Raw genomic sequence first — 14,980 nt, forward strand, 5'->3', positions numbered from 1 at the left:
AATAGAAAATTATAGTCATATTACCGAGCATTGCTCGAGCTTCACAATGGTATACTGAAGTGCGAACGCGTTCGAAGGGAACGAGAGAACGTGGTCTATAACAAAAGAAGTTTGCCTATCGGATTGTAAAACGCCGGGGCGCGTGAAGTTAAACCCGCGGCTTATCTGTCCTGGAAAAATATTGCGCCTCGTTTCGCTCGGCTTACATTGCTCTTAATCCTCGCATATGCCAGAGGAAATATTTTTCTCAAATATTATTTCAGAGTGTGCGCGTTTGCTCTTCTTCTTCCAAAGCCTCCTAACAATACTATCTAAGTAAGGGACGTTGATCAGCGAAACTGGGACCGACATTTTCAATTTTCCGATCGAGTTGACAACGGCAAGCGTCGCCTAATTTTAATCGTAGCGCGAAATTCTAAAGAATTATCCCGAAAAAAAACACCTTGCGTGTGTCCATCTTTCTTCACGATCCAAAAAAATCGCGTTCTCTCAGCTAACAAACGTGGCAAGGCGGAAAATTTAGGCCGATACTTTGTCCTGCTTCTATGAGCGCCGGCATGGTCCCAAGGAAATCGCTTTCAAAGCTACTTCTCGCGTCAACTACGCTGGCGACAAATTTTTATTGTCATCGGGGTGACATTAGCGCTGGCTTTCCTCGCCACACCGGCTGCCAAGCAGAATGAAAAGAGAAGAACGAAGAGATTTCTTCAAACGAGTCCCCTAGGAGGACAGGTGGTAGCCAGAGAACCTCAGAATCGCTATTGAACATTTAGCCCGATACTTTCTCTAGAGACTAGGTATCCGCCAATATGTTAGCCTGACAAATTCTTGAAACCGAAATTTATAACCCTCGACCGCTATAGCATTCCTTTTTACTTCCTTTACTTTTACCGCATTCGACTATGTCGTACATGATTGCACTTCGGATAAAATAGAAAAGAATAAAATTTTGAAAATGATATGCTCTTAATATCGCACATTCGCCGTGTAATGTTAACATTGCGGTGAAAATAAAAATCAATTAAAAAAGTCTCGTCAATGTCGCGTTGCTTCGAAATTGATCGTATCAAAAATTTCTCGAATATCAATTTTTCGCTTTCTCCTTCGTCAAATTAACGACGTCACCCTAGCCGTCGTTCTCGTGAAGCAGCCGCTGAGAACCTGGGCGGCAGCACGTTATCCGAGCAATTAAGGGCTCGAAACGTTCTCGACATGGCACGGGCGAAAATTTTTTCCCCTTCGCGCTCTTCGTAAATCACGTGAAACCCGACGTTGTCACTCGGTTTTACGACCGCAGTAACTTCAAATAGGAATTTTCGTGTTGATTTAGGTTAGGACCTAAAAAAGGCGCCACCGATTCTACGACTTCCTCAATTCGTTATAAATCAATGGTTTTTCATTCTATTGTATCCTGGAGTTTAGTCTTTGTTTCGTATACGCCACGACGGTGACCGCTTGTTCGGTTGGCCTCGTCAACGTGACGGTAGCAATTACCTAATTTACTGCGGCTGACTTTCGGTCGAAGTGAAAACTGCGGTTCGACCGCTACTTTTTGCACCCTTGTCCCAAGGAGGTCTTTGTTGTCTGGTTGACTCAGGATTTTCAGAACTTTTGCAGCAAGAAATTTTCGAAGCTCCCTGTGGTTTCTACTTTTATGGTCTCTTGTAATAAAACCGTGCCTTCTTTCTTCTCCTAACTTTCTCCGATATAACCAAGAGGTATACACGTAGTTTTCGAATTCTTTATAATTTTCGCAAAGCATCGCTGAGTCTATCCTCGTGAAACGAAAAATTCGTAGACAGCAGTGATTTCACGGCATAAAAGGTACGAAATTCCAGTTGATTTCTTATAATCTGCGTTCTCCTCCCGCCGACATTAATTCTTTTTTGTCGCGTAGCCGATGCATCCTACGTTATACCGCGGTCACTTTTTGCTGCGCACAATGGTCTACGGAGAATATTGTCCGATAATCTCGCATGCACGTGGTTCCACGCGTGTTCGGCTCGTTCAATGGGTCCGTGGCCCTGTCGTTTTCGTTCGCGTCGCGGCGGAACAACCGCAGGCATGTATTCGTCCCGGGCCTGGTAATTGCAGTCGAAAAGAGAGTTTCGCTATGGTGGCTCGTAAAAAGCATGCGAATGCTGCAAAAACGACGCCGTTCGCATCCACGGCCCTTGATTGCCCGCACGACGGCTTTTTTCCGTATTAAGCGATGCTCGAACGATACTTTTTTCTGTAATCAAGCAACTTGCTTCGACCGCGATAGCCGTCCAGGAAATTTGTCGAAGATTCAACTTTAACAATCTTTTTTCTTTCGTTTGTGGAAAAGATATTGATATTTTGCTTTGGTCAATTTGTTTTGACTATACGGCTTGAACTCTGCCCTGACGCAGAATATATCGGATCCAGATCGGCAAAAAATTAATTAGAACCGCGATCTTTCAACGGGAAGAGGACGGGGAACCAACTAATTTCCAACGACGAATGACGATCTATCCTAAGAATTCCTAGGGCACGTTCGAGCCGACAAGGGTCGCCGCGATATAAGTCGCATCAAGGATACGGTGCTTAAAGCGGCGAAAATTGGCCCGGTCACGATCCTCATGCTCTGTCTTACAACATTCATAATTCGTAAATAACAGCGTTGGGAGAGAACTCTGTGCGGGCGCCACGGGTCCGCGGGCGTTTAGCATATTTTATATAGACGAAGAAAGAAAGCTAAGAGGCGAAACAGCCTAAAAAAAGACTTAAATAGACCAACGGCTGGAAGACAGCTGTAAGCGTCGACCTCCTATCGAATGTTTTAACCCTTTGTCTTTTTATTTTACCCTTTCCTTAATAGTTTTATCCTCCGCAAGAAACAACAAGTAACGAAACGGATGAGAAATTCCGAGATAAAATTAAGAATTAAAGAAGCATTGAAAACTAACTACAACTTGAGCTAACTTTCTATCGGACCATTATGTTGTACAACATTCGTTTTGAGATATATCGTGGCTTGATTGATCGTGAAACTTCTACATTATACAAGGTTTGATAATAAAATCGGTATAGCGTTTACCTTAATACCAACTTCGTTAATGGCAATCCGTGCAATAATGTTTTAAGCAGAGATTCGAGCGTAAAGGATTAATTTGTGGCTGGACGTTCAGACACGGAGAAGCTGTTGCGCAGTGATTGGCAGGGCGCGAGTATTGCATTGAAATTCAAATTAAAATTATGAAATTATCCGGGAAAAAACGAAGGGAACAGAGAGAAGTGGCGGCCAATTTTCGGGCAATTTCGTGGAGAGCCAACTGCCCCTGCCCCCTGCCTTCCATTCTTGTGCTCAGGATCCTGTAGAAAATAATGGGCCACGTCGTCGTCGGCGACCATATGGTCGCGTGGTAGAATGGTCCGGCCCAAGACGAACACTGAATAGCGAAAATTCACGGTCACTTTGACCTACACCGATGCTTCTGCTTACTTTCGGATGATAGATTGTCGGTGATCTGGTCTTTACCATCTTTCTACTTCTACGAAAGCGTCCAAATCCACAGGATGTCTGGCATCCTGCTTTTGACTCTTGATTTCCAGCATTTCCCTGATAGGCATGAAAATTTAGAGCACTTAAAGGAGAACTTTTTCTACTAGACGTCGGTCTGTCACTTTATTAGCCGATGTCTTTTATCAATACTCTCTGAATTAAATTGTTTGATCAGAGTGATCAGGCTTGTAATTATCACTTGACACGATTTGATACGATTATCTCAGATATCACGAGATTCGGTGGATATGAAGTAGATAAACCGGTCGATCACGTACTTGCACTTTTAGTTTGCCGATGTTATGCTAGTAATTATGAAATTTTAGCTGTAGCAGCTTTTCGAAACTCCACCCTCGTATGATTGATTAGTTAAAAAGAAAAAAACGATGTTCAAAACCCATTGAAATGAATGATGAATAGTTTTCCAGAGTGGCCTGCCAAAACGACCCTTATTCGACAGAAGGAACTTGAAAATCCTAGCGTTCAAACTTTGTTCGTGAGAAAATACATTAAAAAATGAGTGGTTTCTATCAAATAATTCTTACTAGATTGCGGATGTTTATATAATTATAGGAAATTTAACGACGTGGAAAATGCACAAAATATACACATTATTTAGACACATAAAATACCCAAAACGTAGTACGACATTTGATAGACAAAATAAATTTCTGTATAAATTTCATTCCTATTGGTGTATTCATTCAGAAATATAAATTCACACAAGCAGTCGCAATTTAATTATTACGTTTCAGCATAAATTACGTATTAGCAATTCTAACTTACGAATAGTCGAACAGCGTTGTACTCGAGGTAAACGAGGTTACCATCTGTTACAATTTTTCTAAACCGTATCCGTATCAAATCGGTCCAGGTACTCTCTAACCCCAAGAAGAACCTTAATTTTCGTTTGAAAGCCGGTCGAATCCATCGCTGGATCGGAACTGAGAGGCAACCGCCTCGTTCGTCTCCACCTCCGCAACATTTTCGGCAGGCGACGGAGGCTGCACCTCCGCATGTTTTTTCCGTAAGATAAGTTTGGCCCGCGTGCCATATGTCGACGATCTCGAAAAGCGTTTTCCGATTTCTCGCGCGCGCACACCACAGATGGCCACGCGTCCTTCTCGAGGATCTGGAAATTCTTATTGCACGCCACGCCGAATTTTCTACAACCGATTCTTTCAGCAAGAAGAAAAAATTTATCCTGGCTCTTTCGCTCGAGTGGCTGTTCTGAACGATGGTTGAGCTCTTCGTCGAAGAGGCGGCATGCGACAATTTTTTGATACTCTGAAAGTAGCGATTATGGGCCATTAAAGTGATCACAGTTGAAGGAGACGTAACATTTTCGGCGATTTTCTGAGTAGAAGCTGTGGTTCGCCTTCCGAAGGAACACCTTCTTATTGCAAGCATTTGTGAGAATCTTAGGGTCTGCCGGGCACTAAGTCGGCAAGATAAAGAAAAGAAAATAAACAGTCTTCTTCTGTGTGATGATTTTCAAGTTTCTTCCGAATGGCTTTTACACCCTTGGCAAACAATGCCGCATTGTTATACCAGCGTGTATAAAATTAGACCTGCCGAATTTGTCGGAATTCCCTACCGAGAATCGGAGAAACTTCGCAACAAATTCGACTTAGAGACGAACAATAGATCTCGATCTCCGTGGAAGTTTATTTTGATTTCTTCAAAAGAAGTCTGTGCATTAGAAGCTACATTATTCGTAAAACTCGGCAATTAAATCACCGTTATTTCCAGAACACGCTTCAGTTTCGCGTGGTCACGAGCGGCTAGTAAAATTCTTAAGAATCCATAAATTGCGCCGCGGAGAGAAATATCCGACTAACGAGTGCACGTTTATTATAAATCATAAAGATAATTACGTTAAGAGTCGCTATGCCAGCTCATTAGGTCGCAAAATATCTTGTCGCGTCGTTTTTTTTCATTAGCCGTTCTACGGCTAAAAAAGATCCCCAAGGCTATCTAGTCGAGACAGAGGGGAAGCCGGCATAGAAAACAATTTGGACGGTGGATCCAGCTCGGCCGCCTTAATTAGTTTCACCGAAGATTACCAATCAACAATTTCGGAATCACGGCGCTACGATTCTCAATCTCTTCTTGATGTCCCCTACTTAAATGTAATTCGACCGTTTTTCTTATGCTACAAAACATATAATTCTACTATCTCATTATTATTCTTTAGGGTTCATCAAGAGTTTTTATTAGGATGTTTAAGAATCTTTAATTAACATCACGACGACTAAAAACATTTTCGGTTTCTTAATTATATAAACCGATACGAAAGATCGTAATTTGAGTAGTGAAATAACAGATCGTCGATCACACGAATAAACCACCTTACGAGAAAATCCTGAAGAGTAACTTTTACTTTAAAAAACGAAGCTAATAATTCACACGATCGAAGATGCATGCAAGTCAAAGGGATTTCTTTCAACCCTTAAACCGAACTTACGAACCACGAGACCCGAAAGAAACGGTTAAATCTATTACACGTTCGAGGCTCGATCATGATTATGGTTCCGAGGAAAAAGGTCTGCGATGAAAGGAAAAGGAAAAAAGGAGAGACCAGGCAGATAAATGTGGCGAAGGGAGAGGACAGACGGGGGGAGGGAGTAGAAAGGGATAGAAAACATTTTGTAGGCTCGATGGGCCAGGTTGCAGGTAGGCAGTAGACCCTCAAATCGGTCAAAAAATGAGGGGGCACGCAATATACTTTCGGAGCGGTGTGTCACGTCCCTTCATGCTCACGAACTCGTTTAAGATGTTCGCTTGTTCTATGGTCTGATCGTCTGGCAAGAAGGCGATTTGTGGTTGATAATCGCGATTAAATTTCCGTTCTAACTAATTTTAATGATTTCGTCCTGCCATTAGTTGATTTCGTTCTCGTTCCTGATCCCGTGAACGAGCGTAGATTTTAAAGACTGATTTGAAGTTTACGCTAAGCTTCAAACGACCAAAAGAGGATCAATGGAGCAACAGAACCACCAGCTCGAGACTAGTCGTTTTAAATAAAGTTAACCCTAATTGAACGTTCGTAATCTCTGAAATGTATTTCAGCAGAAAGATCTTGTGTATCGTTTATGATCTTGATTAAACCAAATGCACGTTTGAACCTTAGTGAAAAGCATGTAAGAAGATTGAAGCTTTGCCTAGATATCTTTCCAAGAATTTCCTTCTTTCATCAGCCTATCTGTGAAGGAACGGTTCTTTCGAAATCATGAATTCCAAGAGGGTCTTGCTCTGTAACGATTCACCGAGCGAAACGCGGCTTGTTTCACTTTGTACGTGGTGCATCGTGAAACTTGCCACGTCCTATAATAATAGTTGCAAAGCCAGGTAAAAGCAGTCGCGGCAAAACCTATGAGCGCGACGAGGAATAATAAAGTGGAAGGGAAGTCTTCGTGGAATTTCTTATCTCGAGGATGTTCATCTTCTGCCGGAGAAGCGAAGGAAGAGAGTAGGAACGAAACAAAGGCGGCTGATACGTCCAGACACGTTATCGGAATATTAATATTCGGCCCTTTTACATTTCTGTTGGTAGTACGAAAAGCCGACCCGCCACCCTGGTGACAATCGATCGTCCGTGGTGAAAACGTAGAACGAGAAAAATCGCCGTGCCGCTTCGAATGTAATGGGACACTTCCTGATGCACGCCGGCGATAATTCTTCCTGACATCGTCTCTTTCGAGAGATCTTTGGGACTCGAGGATGTCTTCGAATTTCGAACTTTGTTTCGCCACTCTCGTCCTGCTAGTTCCTCTCCGTCTTAAATCCATAACTCCGATAGATGTAGTCTCCCTTTTCTTTTGTTCCAATAATTTGAAGAAAATTGTCTGGAACTGTGTATGTTGAACGCACTTTCTTCCCCAAGGTTTAAGAATTGTCCAAACATGCGTATTACGATACCTTGTTTCAATATTTAGTTTCTTGATAGATAAATCTTCGTACAAGAGGTTTCACGAGCCTATTTCCTGTTTGTAAGAGGAGCGCAAAGTTCAACCATGAGGAATTCAAAACCACTCAGTCGCCTTGAGCAATTGGATACAAATCCAAAGAATCGTATTTTCTCATCTCTGAAAAAGTAAACTTATGCATTTTGTACAGTTATTCTGACATTGTAATCGCCTGTATTTCGTACATTGTCTCTTTATTTCAATAGTGTTTCGAAATTATTCCATATTTTGGAAAAATTACGAAATGTTATGTAAATTACACAAATCTAAAATATAAACAAAATAAGTTAAAAAGTAAACGAACTAGCACAAAATAGAACCAAATGCATTCAATTAGCGACATTCTCCAATTCGAGAGCTACGATAAAACATACTTTTCTAGAATATATAATAGAGAAGCATTGGCAGCATGCACGTTCTGAATAGGAAGTCCCATCATGCGTGACCCGGAGTTCTTAATGTTGATTTTTTTACTTAACATGGTTCTATCTCTCCAGCTACCGTAGTCCTTTGCTTCTTTAGAAGGAATTTCATGCAGCTGCACGTGTGTCAATATTCTACGTAGCCCACTCTGCGAACAATAAATTATTTATAAACAGGATCAAGAGGAACGTATTGAAGTGAAAATGAAACTTCGAAAAAGGTTTGCCTTTGTTCGGCTATAGGAAAGAGCATCTACTTACTCTGAAAATTGATTCTTTGATATAACGTCTGGGTCTAGAAGACGTTACGTTTCGTCTCTCATAGAAGAGGAGTTTGTCAGCAGGGGTGCAACGATTGCTTGTCTTTCATCGGGCTAATAAAAAACCTGTATTCGAATTCTTTGAATACATAGCTTTAAAACTAAAAAGTATAGGCCCTGACCACTTATTTTAAGCTGACTACCCACATGACGATAATTATGTATCACAGAAAGTTCTTTTAGCGTCTCGTTTCAATGGAGCGACACACATTTTCTTAAACGATTTCTTTCTTGGAGAATATCGCGTTAGAACATCGAAGTGCTTCTTCTCTCTCCAGAAAGCGCTCGAGTACCCTTCAACCTCGTTTCGTAAGTGAGTGCAGGCTGCAAGTCATTTGGTCGAGCATCCCCTGAGATCTGTCAGCCGTCCGTAGGACGTGATAATGCGTAGCGACGGTTGTTGAATTTACGCACACGGCGATGTATGGTTGATCTCATATTTTGGCCGACAGCTCCTGTTTCTTCCGCGATAGAGACATCGATACGTATGTGTAGAGACTGCGGTAGGCCTCGTTAAGAAGGCGCTGTGATGAAGAAATCGCAACACGGCTCAAGACGTTCCTTCTATTTTGGACAAGATTCGGGACTCTGCTTCTGGTAACTTGATCATGAATTTTTCTCTGTTTTTTTACAACGTATTATTTCTTTACTGATACGGTACCTAAGATTCCTAACGTAGATGACTCTCGAAACGTCAAGTATTTACGATACAACTTGCAAAAGTCCCGTTGTGTAAGATGGATTACTAGCCCGGACCAACTTTCTCTTTGAAAATTATACTATTTCTTCGTGAACGCGGTTATTACGCGTCATACATTTTGCGCAATCGAATTTAAGCGCCCATAAACAAATCTAAATAGTCGAATACCTATGCTCCTATTACTAGCTATATCAATTACCAATAAATGGAGTACGCAGTTTGATAACTCTTCTAGGATAATTGATGTTTATAGGTAAAAAAGAATCTTACGCTATTTACTAATCAGTATCTTTTGTAACAAGTCACTTATTCACGCAGGTACTATTATCATTGTAAATCTAATCTCATTCACACGTTACATAAATCCTAATTATACTTTCAGATTCGGAACAATATATACTAATATTTTATCACGATTTGTTTCAAATAGAATCTAATTATCAAATATATCCGTGGCATGAGTAAGCGATCGAAATTAATGAACAAATGGCTGAGCAAATACAAACAACGAAATATCAGTTTGTAGGTAAAAATGACACAGACGAAATTCGTAAAGTCGCTGATATCGAGAAGGAAATCTCACGCAGTCAACGCTGATGGCTGCCTGTTGGCCTCGTTATTATTCGTCGAGTTCGCTTGTTCCATGCTCTTGTCTTTGGACCGATCTGTCGCCTCAACCGCCGTCGTTTCTTCTTCCCTTTCCAGATCGACGTAATAAACGTACCTTGCCGCGTAGCAGAGCAACAGCATCTCGATTAGCATCAAGGCATTGTAGGTAACTGAAATCGGACAGAAGAAAGTAACAGTTCTCGTTTCTTTATCTGGTCTCACGTATGGAAATGTTATGGGAGCCTCGTGTTCTTTCATCGTGCTCCATGTGTTCTCAGACCAGTTGCGCTGTTGCTCGCCGTCGAGGAAATTTGAATTCATATTCAAGATTGCGTTCTTAGAATTCGAATGTTACACGTACACTGTCCAACTTGTACGCGAGTACCTCGTGTTTTTAGTTTCGTGGTGATTTTTTTAAACGATTTAGTAAAAAATTAAAAAACTGTACGCGTATTTGTTATTGTCGGTTTTTTCAGACGAAGAATACAAAAAAGGATTACCATTGGCGTAAATTTGTGGCGTAATTGGTGGATTGCAAGGAAATAGGCCTGTTTGCGGCAAGCTCTTCACGATGAACGCTTGTAGCTTTGAAAATAGCAGAACCATCTGGGATACTGTGGTCTTGCGGTGTAGTTTCGCCTCTATGAAATCAGCAGCAAGTTAAAAACGAGTATATCTATCAACACTACGACAGCAGGGGACAATGGGACTTTCCAAGAACTTGGAAATTGCTTTTTCTCGCAAGTTACTTGTGTGGTCTTTCACGCGATAATTGCTAACCTTGAATGAAGGGAATCGTTTTGGTTCTATTATCGTATCCACTGAGGCTAACGTTTTTTCTCACCACGGCCGACAATTTATAACATGTAACTTCAACTTATAAAATCGAGTTTAAAAATTGTGGAGTGCCTTTTTTCAAAGGGACACGAAGTTAAGGATATGATTCGAAGAAATGGCTAAAAATTGTTTTATAATCGTCCTTCTGTATAATTTCACTCACTGGAGAGAGATAGCAGGGAAAGATTATGCTTGGAGAGCCGTCCTCTCAATTAAGTATGCACAATTTTTACCTGGAGCGACTTCCTGCAGACTCTTCATGGTAACAGTCAGTCCGTATATTCCCAGAAATATGCTGATCACTGTGAATGGCTGGAGATAAATCCCATATTGCGTTGCGAGAGTAGGCTCTTCGATCGACATAAAGAGAGATATGCAATAAATCATTCCCTGGAACCAATAGACACAAACTTTGGTTAATACACTGGTACACTTCTTCGGAATGATCTAATTGATGTTTAAAAAAACGAATGCTAATCGCAAACCTTCGTGGATACTAAGAAATGGACATTTGACGAGCTCAGGCAAATACTTTTTACGAGACGAGAACGGTTCCGAGCACAAGCGTAAAAAGTCAAGGCGGAAAAGAAGAAATAACCTGAATAATAGGAAGTTGCAGGACTAGTAGTCGGAGCCAGGACAAATTAGCGTCGGTCATCTCAAGATTTGGAAAGGGCAGACAGGGCCAGCAGCAACAGGGACCAACTCGTAATATTAATGATGGTGTCTTTGTGACCTTTTTACGTCCTATGTAGACCAGTAACAGATACAGTCGATACAGGGCTATCGTTAAAAAGATTTGAGTTACAGCTTCCGATAGCAACTGAGTCCTAGAAATAATTAAAATATTGTTAGCATTGTCGGAATATAGAATAGTTTGCGTATAATTTCAAATATTATTTGTATGCACGAATGCAGAGTACAGTTTGTTCTGTATCGGAGCACGCTCGAATTGAAAATTTAGATTTTCCCTAACGAAGTGATAAATGCGTTCGAAACACGTTGAAAATATCAATGGACATTCCTGATGATGGAATTTTCGTGTCGGTGTCCTAGCCTCGTTTGCATTATCGAGAGGACCCATCAAATTTTAGGCATCGACAGCGCAGGTGTGACACGGCCATCAATGCAGGGATTATCTCGGAAAATCGAGATCATTAGCTAGGACTCGGAACTGCTCTCTTATTTTATGGTCGTTAAAAGAATGTCTGAAACGTACTACCCGTTTGTTCCGTCCCTTGTGCGAAATTCGATCGCGTCTTCACCTTTTTCTTTTCTGATTTATCTTAAATTTATCTTAATTGGACGTTCCGATTTATCTTATTGTGGATCTTAGCTAAAATTAGCCTATTTTATGTTACGTTATGTTATCACTTTTCAAGTTTTTTTTTTAACTATTTTTGATAGGGAATTTATTTCGTCTTCGAGAAAGTCAAATTTGGTAGTTTTTTAAAAATCGATATAAAAAATTGTCATTTTATAGTTTTATAGTGCGAAGAGTCATCTTCATTCGGCTTATAAAACGATTTTCAATACACGTGCATTACTATACCAAAACCTTAAGTGATACCTTAAGTACAAGATGTTTTTATATTTTTAAAAATCTATCTATTTTTTAAATATTTTTCAATGGACAGAAGTGTAATGGGAAATCAACTCGTTTACCTTGGCATTCCAAGAGCTGTAAGACTACAGACACTTGCTATAGGATACACTGAGAGGATCATGATACTGTTCGTTTTGTAGGATCTTGTTTCCTTTTGGTAGAAAATATTGTGGAAAGCATCCATGGCGAAGTATAGCGTCAAAGTGGAGAGTATGGTACCAAAGCTCAATAAACCTATACCAAACACATTTAAACCTAAAAAAGGAAAAAAATAGGTATAGAATATGACATAAAAAATTAATACACAATGCTTCTGATTAGCCATTAGATTCAGCAAATTTTGCTCAGATAAACGAAGAATTGCGAAAATATTAATAGAATTTTCTACGTCTAGAAGAAATTCAAGATGATTATTTGTATTATGATAATAATAACGATTACACATATTTGTCCATTGCAGTTGATATCGATTAACACAATACATGAGCTATATCATAATGGAAACGATAATAGCTTATAAAACTTAGATAATAAACAGAGATGATTGACCTGGAATAGGATACGGATTACAAATACTAGGTTCTATTTTCGCAGTATCTGATAGTGCAATTTTTACGCGATTTGCTAGACGTGTTAAAAAAACATAAGATAAAAAAGTTCATGGACTCATAGAACGTGGTCAATCAATATCTCCCACTCAAATGGTTAGATATCAGATGGTAGCTTTATGTTTCTTTAAGAATTTCTTGCATCATAAAGATTAAGAAACTGGCTGTTACAGAGACGTTACGCAGTAAAGTGTACAATATATTATCATTCGGAAATTGGAATACGATTTTCTTCTATGATTTCTCGGACGTGATTTCTCAAACAGGAAAAATGGTTTTTTATATAAGAAATATACGTTAGAAAATATAGTAGGTTTAAGGATACTCGTTACGCAATCTTTAAGTGTAATATAGAATCGTACTGTGTTATAAATTACTACATACGATGCAGTGCTACATCTCTACAGTGTATCGCAATTACAAAAGGAGATTGCCTCGCGACACCCAGCTTGATTGGAGGACAAGATTCAACAAAAAATATTTAATTCCAGATAACGCGACGCACTTACAGTTATAATTTGTGCGAATGACATTTTCTTATTCATACTGCATGAATTGAGAAAGAAATAATTTTATTCGTTTATTTTATATCAACGATAGATTTTATTTTCATATTAGCGAAAGTTAATACCATTCACTGGTTTGGTCAAATATGTAATTTCCAGAAAGTGTGTACATTATTAATTTGCGTTGTGTAATTTATTATTTGGATATCTTCATTTCGATGAACTTTTTCTAAACTGAAATTTATGTCCTATGAATTGTTCCTATGAAGATATCTGTACCCTCGTTAGTATTCTTCGTTAGTACTCAGGTCATACATAATAATCGTTTAGAAGGAAGTTTCCCTAGTTTACCGTGTACTAACATATTTAACCTAACATATATTACAATCCTCGTGGAAAACTTTCACCGACGCATTCGCTTCCGCGCATGCTCCGTAGATCAGAGCACGTGAAAGGTTCGACGTCAATTTGGTTGAATAAAGCGTTTCAATATGTATAATTATTGTAAGTAATCGATAAAATGTTGTATGCTAAGACCAAAGACAAATTCAGACATTTTCCAGGATTTAACAAAGAGAAAATTATTTTCATGAAAATTGTTACATAAACGTGCTCGTGTTTGACGCGAAGCATTGTTTGAAACACTATAATAAAATGTTATTTGCGTACTGTTTCAGAATATTTCGTGGTTTACTCTTTAACGACGCTAACAACCATAATGCAGCCATGCTTCTCAGCTAAATCGTAATCTCTCTCTCTCCATCGTAATCTCTCTCCATCAATAAAATCATATTAAAATACAGAAAAATAATGTTGCAATTTAAAATTAAAATTTCAGTTTTAGTTTCTCCTTTAAACTTTCACATGTCAGGAAGTCTACATCGTCGACATTAATGATATAAAATTAACGTCGAACAGCAGTCAGGCGAATTACATAGTTATCGATACATAGAAAAATGTCACTGACATTTAAATAACATCAACCAGTATAGAACGAAGAAAAAATTATGTAATTGATAGAAGATGGACCTCTACGGGAAAAAGCTTACTTTCTATGTTCTCTATCGCAGAGGGCACGTAATTGTGATCGCAGCTCAGGTTCCTGAAGGAATTGTCCAAATTGTTGAATTCAATCTCCATTTTGGAAATGCGGGGGCCGTTTGTAACGCAGTTTCAGCTCACACTTTCGATCCTTTTTTCTTCGAGGGACTTCCACTTGTAAAACTCGTCAACGGGAGAGGCGAACTGACGCGATGGTCGTAGAGTTTTGAAAATGGCAAGAGTGACGAAGCCGCATTAACTGGCGAGCAGTGAGAGTGAGTTCCCCACTTTTACCTCTATTGGATCGTATTTGTTACAACGAATGGACAGAAAAATCAATAATGTTGTGCTTAGCAGTATTTTGTCGATATTTGTTATCTATCTTTCTTATCATCGACCACACCTTGGTACGATTATTTTATATTTCTCTTTTCCCTTTTATTTTCTGTTACTTCTTTCCTCACTTTCCAAAGATTATGTAAAAATTAAGAGCCCAGACCTCGGATTAAATAATTTTGAAAAATTGAAATCATACGCATGTATGTACCAATGGATACATATCGTATTTTGGTGAAAGTGAAAGCCGCTGAGATTATACATGGATACTCATGGCACAGGTACAGAATAGACCTATTGTCACATTGGATCCCGCGCGTTAAGAGTCCATTCTGGATTTCCTTGAGATACGAGATAGCTATATACATTAAACGAATGTAAAACTATTATTACGTGTATTTGAAATAAATATAAATATGTATACATATAACATATTTTAGAATGTACAGGTTACTATAAAATATTATCGTGCATATACAAAATTATTATAAATATTAGTAT

General features: G+C 39.3%; 1 protein-coding gene across 2 annotated transcripts; it reads right to left on the minus strand.

The window, feature by feature from the left end:
• Positions 1-7,669: 7,669 nt before the first annotated feature.
• Positions 7,670-14,242, minus strand: LOC100745851 (organic solute transporter alpha-like protein). 2 transcript variants are annotated; one of them, XR_004461155.1, is made up of 7 exons: positions 14,152-14,242; positions 12,048-12,243; positions 10,981-11,212; positions 10,616-10,772; positions 10,046-10,186; positions 8,178-9,715; positions 7,670-8,065 (listed from the first exon to the last, which is right to left on the minus strand). XR_004461155.1 is itself a non-coding variant. In XM_003487237.4 (6 exons), the coding sequence occupies exons 1-6, from the start codon at positions 14,240-14,242 to the stop codon at positions 9,516-9,518; spliced, it is 1,017 nt and encodes a 338-aa protein (XP_003487285.1). In that variant the 3' UTR covers positions 7,670-9,515. The 2 variants fall into 2 exon arrangements, 1 of the variants encoding a protein (XP_003487285.1); XM_003487237.4 differs by having other exon boundaries at positions 7,670-9,715.
• Between the last annotated feature and the right edge of the window lie 738 nt (positions 14,243-14,980).

This window comes from Bombus impatiens, unplaced genomic scaffold, assembly GCF_000188095.3.
Source record: "Bombus impatiens unplaced genomic scaffold, BIMP_2.2 scf_0146, whole genome shotgun sequence".
In the NCBI taxonomy this organism is placed as follows: domain Eukaryota; kingdom Metazoa; phylum Arthropoda; class Insecta; order Hymenoptera; family Apidae; genus Bombus; species Bombus impatiens.